We start from the raw sequence: 9,542 nt of genomic DNA, 5'->3' as shown, positions 1-9,542 counted from the left end.
GAGGGGTGGCTTGGGGTCAGGAAGAAATCGAGAGTGGCTTTGGGTCAAGGAGAATAGGGTGGCTTGGGTCAAGGAGAAATGAGAGTGGCTTGGGGTCAGGAAGAATGAGGGTGGCTTGGGGTCAAGGGAAGAATGAGGGTGGCTTGGGGTCAAGGGAGAATGAGGGTGGCTGAGGTCAAGGGAGAATGAGAGTGGCTTGGGGTCAAGGAGAAATGAGGGTGGCTTTGGGTCAAGGAAGGAATGAGGGTGGCTTGGGGTAAGGGAGATAGAGGGTGGCTTGGGGTCAAGGAGAATGAGGTGGCTGAGGTCAAGGGAGAATGAGGTGGCTTAGGTCAAGGAGAAATGAGGTGGCTTGGGTCAAGGGAGAATGAGGGTGGCTTGAGGTCAAGGAGAATGAGGGTGGCTTGGGGTCAAGAAGAATGCGGAGTGGCTTGGGGTCAAGGGAGAATGAGGTGGCTTGGGGTCAAGGAAATGAGGGTGGCGTTGAGGTCAAGGGAGAATGAGAAGTGGCTTGTGAGGTCAAGGGAGAATGAGGGTGGCTTGAGGTCAAGGGAGAATGAGGGTGGCTTGGGGTCAAGGGAGAATGAGAGTGGCTTGAGGTCAAGGGAGAATGAGAGTGGCTTGAGGTCAAGGGAGAATGAGGGTGGCTTGAGGTCAAGGGAGAATGAGGGTGGCTTGAGGTCAAGGAAGAATGAGGGTGGCTTGAGGTCAAGGAAGAATGAGGGTGGCTTGGGGTCAAGGGCAATTCCATTTGAATTAGTTCTGAATTGACGACTGCCAATTTTACCTCAAGTTAACTTCCTAAATTAACTGAATTGAAATGAAGCCCAACCCTGGTTGAGGTAGGATGCAGACAGGCATTGAGTGACACAGGGACACACCTTGGGTCTTTCTCCTTCTGGGGGAGGAAGATCAGTGGGGGAGAGAGACTGACCCCCTGGGCCCTTAAAGGACTAGAGAGAGTGCGAGCGAGAGAGAGAGCAGAGAGAGTGAAAGACGAAGGAGCAATGGACAGAAGACTAGAGGAAATTAAAATAATCGGACAGACACAGGGACAGACATATGGCTTCTAGCGCTGCTCTAACGGATAGACTGGGAGCCATAAAGACATATGGCTTCTAGCGCTGCTCTAAAGGATAGACTGGGAGCCATAAAGACATATGGCTTCTAGCTCTGCTCTAAAGGGTAGACTGGGAGCCATAAAGACATATGGCTTCTAGCGCTGCTCTAAAGGATAGACTGGGAGCCGTAAAGAAACAGTGAGAAAACTGTACTTTTTGTAGCAATCGAACAAATCCTAACGCCATGACGGTCTGTTACCTTATCCCGAGGAACAGACGAGGGCAGCTCTCTCATTCTGTTACGTCTTTGTTCCTATGACACACAACCACATGATATCATTAAGTACAACACTTCATATACTGTAGAATAGAATTTAAAGAAGCAATTTCCAACTCTGAACAATGTTTCATACCTCTATGTTGTTGTTCATGAGGCCACAGGCATCAGCAAAGTCAGGGTGTTTGGTGTTAATGTAGGCCAACTCGATGGCCACCAGGTTATGAACCTGAAAAGAAAGACAGGAAATGTGATTTGGTACACTTAAATCTATGGGGTTTATGGGTTATTGTAGTGAATCAGAGAGCATTTACAAACATTTATAATGGCTTATTCATGCAAATGATTCTAAAAAGTGTAAGCGAAAACACTCACCATCTCATTGGTGACTGGTAACCTTTTCCTGAGGAGGGATGTGACCACTTCTACTATGGCATCATGGAGCTTAGGAAACCTCAAAAGCTCCTAGAGAGATACAACACAAATTCAACAAATTAACAAGGCACACCTGTTAATTGAAATGCATTCCAGGTGAGTACCTCATGAAAATGGTTGAGAGAATGCCAAGTGTGCAAAGGCAAAGGGTGGCTACTTTGAATTCTCAAATATATTTTGATTTGTTTACTTCATGATTCCATGTGTTATTTCATAGTTTTGATGTCTTCACTATTATTCTACAACATAGAAAACAGTACAAATACAGAAAAACCCTAGAATTAGGTGTGTCCACACTAGTACCACTCAAAAGTTACACACAGAACCACTCAGAAGTTACGCATACATAAACTCAACAAAAAAAAGAAACACCCCTTTTTCAGGACCCTGTCTTTCAAAGATAATTGGTAAAAATCCAAATAACTTCACAGATCTTCATTGTAAAGGGTTTAAACATGGTTTCCCATGCTTATTCAATGAACCATAAACAATTAATGAACATGCACCTGTGGAACGGACGTTAAGAAACTAACAGCTTACAGACGGTAGACAATTAAGGTCACAGTTATGAAAACATAGGACACTAAAGAGGCCTTTCTACTGACTGAAAAACACCAAAAGAAAGATGCCCAGGGTCCCTGCTCATCTGCGTGAACGTGCCTWAGGCATGCTGCAAGGAGGCATGAGGACTGCAGATGTGGCCAGGGCAATAAATTGCAATGTCCGTACTGTGAGACGCCTAAGACAGCGCTACTGGGAGACAGGACSGACAGCRGATCGRCCWCGCAGTGGCAGACCATGTGTAACAACACCTAAACAGGATCGGTACATCCGAACATCACACCTGCGGGACAAGTACAGGATGGCAACAACTGCCCGAGTTACACCAGGAACGCACAATCCCTCCATCAGGGGCTCAGACTGTCCGCAATAGGCTGAGAGAGTGATAATGGAATTTACGTTTAAATTAATGATTAGAATATTCCACCCTGAAACCATATAATTGTATGAAATTGATTAGAATCATAAAATTATATTCTGATGATGTGTGTAGTTTTAGTCAGAATTATGTTAAAACAATGTATCTGTATAGTGGAAAACCCCAGACTGTCTGAGCAAGGCGTAGCTCAGGATTTTAACTTGTATGTGGGGGGGGGGGAAAAGAAAGATACCGAGAACAGTTAGACTGTGTTTGAACCCACCTGGCAGGAACTGAGAAAACTTAGGAGGACAGGGAGGATTTCTCAAGGTTTCCCTAATCTCGGGGGAGTGGAACTGCCGGTAGTCCACGCGGCTTGGTAGTGATAAACAGTGGATACAACTCACCTACTGTTCGTGTGTATGTATGTGCGCAGCTATAAAATGGATGTTTTTGTATTCTTGCCTTCAGAGCGCTCTAGTGAATAAACATTTGACTATTGTAGGCTGGGCCTCCGTTTTCATTTCAACCAGTATCTTATAAATTCTGGGTTGCAGACTGAGTAGTTAAAGTTCAGTTTATCAACATTGAGAACATAATTCTCTTAACAGAGAGGCTAGACTGAGGGCTCAGACTGTCCGCAATAGGCTGAGAGAGGCTGGACTGATGGCTTGTAGGCCTGTTGTAAGGCAGGTCCTCACCAGAAATCACCGGCAACAACGTCGCTGGACCAGACAGGACTGGCAAAAAGTGCTCTTCACTGACGAGTCGCGGTTTTGTCTCACCAGGGGTGATGGTCAGATTCACGTTTATCGTCGAAGGAATGAGCGTTACACCGAGGCCTGCACTCTGGAGCGGGGTCGATTTGAAGGTGGAGGGTCCGTAATGGTCTGGGGCAGTGTGTCACAGCATCATCGGACTGAGCTTTGCAGGCAATCTCAACGCTGTGCATTACAGGGAAGACATCCTCCTCCCTCATGTGGTACCCTTCCTGCAGGATCATRCRGTCATGACCCTCCAGCATGACAATGCCACCAGCCATACTGCTCATTCTGTGCATGATTTCCTGCAAGACAGGAATGTCAGTGTTCTGCCATGGCCAGCGAAGAGCCCGGATCTCAATCCCATTGAGCACATCTGGGACCTGTTGGATCGGAGGGTGAGGGCTAGGGCCATTCCCCCCAGAAATGTTTGGGAACTTGCAGGTGGCTTGGTGGAAGAGTGGGGTAACATCGCACAGCAAGAACTAGCAAATCTGGTGTAGTCCATGAGGAGGAGATGCACTACAGAACTTAATGCAGCTGGTGGCCACACCAGATACTGACTGTTACTTTTGATTTTGACCCCCCCTTTGTTCAGGGACACATTATTCCATTTCTGTTAGTCACATGTCTGTGGAACTTGTTCAGTTTATGTCTCAGTTGATGAATCTTGTTATACAAATATTTACACGTTAAGTTTGTTGAAAATAAACGCAGTTGATAGTGAGAGGTCGTTTCTTTTTTTTGCTGAGTTTACACACACACGGGCCAGTTTATTTAGGTACACCGCCCCGTTCACGAAAATGGATCGCTCCTACAGACAGTGAGACAGGTGGCTGTGGCTTGTTATATAAAGCAGGCAGACATCGAGGCATTCAGTTACTGTTTGATTAACCGTTAGGTAACTCTTTTTGACCATTCTAAGGGACTCAGTGTGGTATAATCATCGGGCCCAGGCACGCCGGACCTAGTATCTCAGAAACGGTCGCCCTCCTGGGATTTTCACCCACGACACTGTCTACGGTTTACCGAGAATGATGAGGTAAAAACATAAAACACTTCCAGTCATCGACAGTCCTGTGCGTGAAAACAGCTTGGTGATGCGAGGACGAAAGAGAACGGCAAGAATCATGCAAGCTAACAGCGGGCCACATACAGACAAATAATGGTGCAGTACAACAGTGGTGTGCAGAACAGCATCACGGAACGCACAACTCGTTGGTCCTTGTCACAGACGGGCTATTACAGCAGACGACCACACCGGGTTCCACTCCTATCCGCTAAAAACAGGAAGAATCGCGGTTCCAGTGGGCACACCATCACCAACACTGGACAATTGAGGAGTGGAAAAACGTTGCCTGGTCCAACAAATCTCAGTTCCTGTTGCATCAAGCTGATGGCAGAGTCAGGATTTGACCTAAGCAGCATGAGTCCATGGACCTATTCTGCCTGGTGTCAACAGTACAGGCTGGTGGCGGTGGTGTACGGCTGTCCAATCTGCAGCAACTGCGTGATGCCATCACATCAGCATGGAGAAACATCCCTGTAAACGTTTCCGACTTGTAGAATCCATACCCCAAATAATTCTGGCTGTTCTGGAGGCAAAGGGTGGGGGGTCCGATCCGGTACTAGATGGGTGTACCTAATAAATTGTCTGGTGAGTGTAATGGTGTGTATAGACAGTATGGACAGTATATGAATAGAAAAGGTGTGTACAGCAGTAGTTATGTAGGATGAGCAATGATTAGGATACAGTATATACACATATGAAGTGGCTAAAACAGTGTGTGTAAACATTATTAAAGTGACCAGTGATCAATAACTATGCACATGGGGCAGCAGTCTAAGGTGCAGGGTAGAGTATCCTGTGGTAACCGGCTAGAACAGTGACTAGGATTCAGGGCACTAATGTGACTAGCCCTGACGCTTCTCGCTCTTTTTCCCCTGCCCCGCTACCAAGTTTCTCCCTGCAGGCGGTCACTGTCCGAGGTGCTAAAGGAGCTCCTTAAACTTGACCCCGAAAAAAACATCTGGGTTGGATGGTTTAGATCTTTTCTTCTTTAAGGTTGCAGCCCCTATCATCGCCAAGCCTATCTCTGACCTTTTTAACCTGTCTCTCCTCTCTGTGGAGGTTCCCATTGCTTGGAAGGCAGCCACGGTGCGTCCTTTATTTAAAGGGGGAGATCAAGCTGATCCTAATTGTTATAGGCCTATTTCTATTTTGCCCTGTTATATAAAGTGTTGGAAAAACTTGTCAATAATCAACTGACTGGATATCTTGATGTCTATAGTATTCTCTCTGGTATGCAATCTGGTTTCCGCTCAGGTTATGGATATGTCACTGCAACCTTAAAGGTCCTAAATTATGTCACCATTGCCCTTGATTCTAAGCAATGTGGTGCTGCCATTTGTATTGACACAGTAGACCATTCCATTCTTGTGGGTTGGCTAAGGAGTATTGGTGTCTCTGAGGGGTCTTTGGCCTGGTTTGCTAACTACCTCTCTCAAAGAGTGCAGTGTATAAAGTCAGAACATCTGCTTTCTCAGCCACTGCCTGTCACCAAGGGAGTACCCCAAGGCTCGATCCTAGACCCCACGCTCTTCTTAATTTACAACAACATAGCTCAGGCAGTAGGAAGCTCTCTCATCGATTTATATGCAGATGATAGTCTGCATATAAACTCATAAACTTATACTCAGCTGGCCCCTCCCAGGATTTTGTGTTAAATGCTCTACAACAAAGCTTTCTTAGTGTCCAACAAGCTTTCTCTGCCCTTAACCTTGTTCTGAACACCTCCAAAACAAAGGTCATGTGGTTTGGGAAGAAGAATGCCCCTCTTCCCACCAGTGTGATTACTACCTCTGAGGGTTTAGAGCTTGAGGTAGTCACCTCATACAAGTACCTGAGAGTATGGCTAGATGGTACTACTGTCCTTCTCTCAGCACATATCAAAGCTGCAGGCAAAATTTAAATCTAGACGTGGTTTCCTCCATCATAATCGCTCTTCTTTCACCCCAGCTGCCAAACTAAAACTGATTCAGATGACCATCCTACCCATGCTAGATTACGGAGACATAATTTATAGATCAGCAGGTAAGGGTGCTCGAGCGGCTAGATGTTCTTTACCATTCGGCCATCAGATTTGCCACCAATGCTCCTTATAGGACACATCACTGCACTCTATACTCCTCTGTAAACTGGTCATCTCTGTATACCCGTCGCAAGACGCACTGGTTGATGCTTATTTATAAAACTCTCTTAGGCCTCACTCCCTCCTATTTGAGATATGTACTGCAGCCCTCATCCTCCACATACAACACCCGTTCTGCCAGTCACATTCTCTTAAAGATCCCCAAAGCACACACATCCCTGGGTCACTCCTCTTTTCAGTTCGCTGCAGCTAGCAACTGTAACGAGCTGCAACAAACACTCAAACTGGACAGTTTTATCTCCATCTCTTCATTCAAAGACTTAATCATGGACACTCTTACTGACAGTTGTGGCTGCGTTGCGTGACGTATTGTTGTCTCTACCTTCTTGCCCTTTGTGCTGTTGTCTGTTCCTAATAATGGTTGTACCCTGTTTTGTGCTGCTAACATGCTGTGTTGTCATGTGTTGCTGCCTTGCTATGTTTTTGTCTTAGGTCTCTCTATAGTGTGTTATATACAGTGGGGAAAACAAGTATTTGATAACCTGCAAAATCGGCAGTGTTTCGCAGGTGTCTTTTATACAGGTAACGAGTTCAAACAGGTGCAGTTAATACAGGTAATGAGTGGAGAACAGGAGGGCTTCTTAAAGAAAAACTAACAGGTCTGTGAGAGCCGGAATTCTTACTGGTTGGTAGGTGATCAAATACTTATGTCATGCAATAAAATGCAAATMAATTACTTAAAAATCATACAATGTGATTTTCTMGATTTTTGTTTTAGATTCCGTCTCTCACAGTTGAAGTGTACCTATGATAAAAATTACAGACCTCTACATGCTTTGTAAGTAGGAAAACCTGCAAAATCGGCAGTGTATCAAATACTTCTCCCCACTGTATATTTAATTTAATTTATTTTGAATCCCAACCCCCGTCCCCGCAGGAGGCCTTTTGCCTTTTGGTAGGCCATCATTGTAAATAAGAATTTGTTCTTAACTGACTTACCTCGTTGAATAAAGGTAAAATACAAATAAATAAAAAAAACTGGGCAGAGGCCTGATAGTGGTGACTATTTAACAGTCTGATGGCCTGGAGATAGAAGCTGTTTTTCAGATGCACCTGTACGGTCTCCGCCTTCTAGGTGATAGCGGGGTGAACAGGCCGTGGCTCGGGTGGCTGAGGTCCTTGACGATGTTCTTGGCCTTCCCGTGACATCGGGTGCTGTAGGTGTCCTGGAGGGCAGGCAGTGTGCTCCCGGTGATGCGTTGGGCAGACCGCACCACCCTCTGGAGAGCCCTGCGGTTGTGTGCGGTGCCGTACCAGGCGGTGATACAGCCCGACAGGATTCTCTCAACAGTGCATCTGTAGAAGCTTGGCTGTGGTCAATGAACAGCATTATTACATAGGTATTTATCTTGAGGTGGGATAGGGCAGTGTGCAGTGCAATGGCGATTGCGTCGTCCGTTGGATCTGAAAATTGTTGTGGGACTAGGGTGTCTGGTAAGGTGGAGGCGATATGGTCATTAACTAGCCTCTCAAAGCACTTCATGATGACAGAAGTGAGTGCTACGGGGCGATAGTCATTTAGTTCAGTTACATTCGCTTTCTTGGGTACAGGAACAATGGTGGACATCTTGAAGCAAGTGGGGACAACAGACCGGGATAGGGAGAGATTGAATATGTCCGTAAACACTTAAGAGGACACGACTTGGGATGCCGTCTGGGCCTGCAGCCTCGTGTGGGTTAACATGCTTAGTCCAGGGACTGAACGTTGGCAAGTAATATACCGGGAAGCAGTGGATGGTATGCACACCGCCTGAGTCTGACTAGGGCACAACTCCTATCTCTTCTCCAACGTGGGCGGTTCGGTGCAGCTCCTGGGATGATCAGAACTGCCTCGGGAAGCTCAAAACAAAGGATCCAGGTCAGGGAAGTCCAATTTCTGGTAAGTGACCGCCGATCTAATATCCAAAAGTTATTTCCGGCTGTACATAATAATACAACAAACATTCCGAGTAAATAATGTAAGAAATAACACTGAAAAACGAAATACTGCAAAGTTGGCTAGGAGCAAGGCGACAGTGTCTGTCGGCCACCATCTTTTAAAAATGTATTTATTTATTTTACCTTAATTTAACTAGGCAAGTCAGTTAAGAACAAATTCTTATTTTCAATGACGGCCTAGGAACAGTGGGTTAACTGCCTTGTTCAGGAGCAGAACGACAGATTTTTACCTTGTCAGCTCAGGGATTCAATCTTGCAACCTTTGGGATACTGGTCCAATGCTCTAACCACTAGGCTACCTGCCGCCCCACAAATGTACTGCCAAAACAGAGTGTGTGTGTGTGTGTGTGTGTCCCTCTACCTGTGTGCTGTAGTTGCTGTGTGTGTGTGTGTGTGTCCCTCTACCTGTGTGCTGTAGTTGCTGTGCGTGTGTCCCTCTACCTGTGTGCTGTAGTTGCTGTGGTGCGTGTGTGGTCCCTCTACCTGTGTGCTGTAGTTGCTGTGCGTGTTGTCCCTCTACCTGTGTGCTGTAGTTGCTGTGCGTGTGTGTCCCTCTACCTGTGTGCTGTAGTTGCTGTGCGTGTGTGTCCCTCTACCTGTGTGCTGTAGTTGCTGTGCGTGTGTGTCCCTCCACCTGTGTGCTGTAGTTGCTGTGCGTGTGTGTCCCTCTACCTGTGTGCTGTAGTTGCTGTGCGTGTGTGTCCCTATACCTGTGTGCTGTAGTTGCTGTGTGCGTGTTCCCCTACCCTGTGTGCTGTAGTTGCTGTGTGCGTGTGTCCCTCTACCTGTGTGCTGTAGTTGCTGTGTGTGTGTGTCCCTCTACCTGTGTGCTGTAGTTGCTGTGTGCGTGTGTCCCTCTACCTGTGTGCGTGTTAGTTGCTGTGCGTGTGTCCCTCTACCTGTGTGCTGTAGTTGCTGTGTGTGTGTGTGTCCCTCTAC

The 9,542-nt window shown here is 46.4% G+C and overlaps 1 protein-coding gene across 1 annotated transcript in view; it reads right to left on the bottom strand.

Moving 5' to 3' along the window:
* LOC111962765 (dynamin-1-like protein) overlaps positions 1–9,542 on the bottom strand; it is a 30,508-nt gene that overhangs the window by 4,322 nt on the left and 16,644 nt on the right. Inside the window, exons 12-14 of the mRNA XM_023986073.2 lie at positions 1,714–1,803; positions 1,475–1,567; positions 1,321–1,374 (exon numbers count right to left, since the gene is read on the bottom strand). Coding sequence (XP_023841841.1) covers positions 1,321–1,374; positions 1,475–1,567; positions 1,714–1,803 — 237 coding nt within the window. The remainder of the gene's footprint in view (positions 1–1,320; positions 1,375–1,474; positions 1,568–1,713; positions 1,804–9,542) is intronic.

The sequence above is a fragment of the Salvelinus sp. IW2-2015 genome, linkage group LG4q.1:29 (assembly GCF_002910315.2).
Source record: "Salvelinus sp. IW2-2015 linkage group LG4q.1:29, ASM291031v2, whole genome shotgun sequence".
In the NCBI taxonomy this organism is placed as follows: Eukaryota; Metazoa; Chordata; class Actinopteri; order Salmoniformes; family Salmonidae; genus Salvelinus; species Salvelinus sp. IW2-2015.
The sequence above is the reverse complement of the archived record's forward strand: the minus strand, read 5'-3'. Positions and strand labels throughout refer to the sequence as shown.